The sequence below is a fragment of the Volvox carteri genome, assembly GCF_000143455.1.
Source record: "Volvox carteri f. nagariensis unplaced genomic scaffold VOLCAscaffold_108, whole genome shotgun sequence".
NCBI classification, from domain to species: domain Eukaryota; kingdom Viridiplantae; phylum Chlorophyta; class Chlorophyceae; order Chlamydomonadales; family Volvocaceae; genus Volvox; species Volvox carteri.
The window spans coordinates 173,817-174,176 of NW_003307651.1; the positions used below are offsets into that span (position 1 = coordinate 173,817).

At 63.1% G+C, this 360-nt stretch overlaps 1 protein-coding gene across 1 annotated transcript in view; it reads right to left on the minus strand.

Annotated features, from left to right (window-relative positions):
* The window catches only part of VOLCADRAFT_100206 (uncharacterized protein), a gene marked incomplete at both ends in the record, with an annotated part of 3,967 nt that overhangs the window by 576 nt on the left and 3,031 nt on the right, over positions 1–360 (minus strand). The window contains one exon of the mRNA XM_002958838.1: positions 31–120. Coding sequence (XP_002958884.1) covers positions 31–120 — 90 coding nt within the window. The remainder of the gene's footprint in view (positions 1–30; positions 121–360) is intronic.

The following is a 360-nucleotide window of genomic DNA, read 5'->3' on the forward strand; positions in this document are numbered from 1 at the left end:
CTCCAAACCCCACACCTCCCTTCCGCGCACCTCGTCATCATCGTCTTCATAGTCAATGTCATCCTCCTCCTCACCATCCTCCTCACCATCCTCCTCAACGCCCGCCACAACCTCCGAGGCCTGCAAGGGGGGATAACCCGTATTTACGTAAGTCAGTTGGTGGCGACAGGGGGTCAGAGGACACGGGTCGATGTGATGCGCGGGGGGCCCCCTCCCGGAGGGGGGTGGCTTGCGGTTAGATCACCCGCTGGCGACCCGCACAGCCACCGGAGCTCCGGAACCCTAAAACACCTGGAAAATCCCACGAGGCTGTAGATTGTCTGTCCTCCCCTCCCCTCCCCTCCCCTCCCCTCCCCTCCC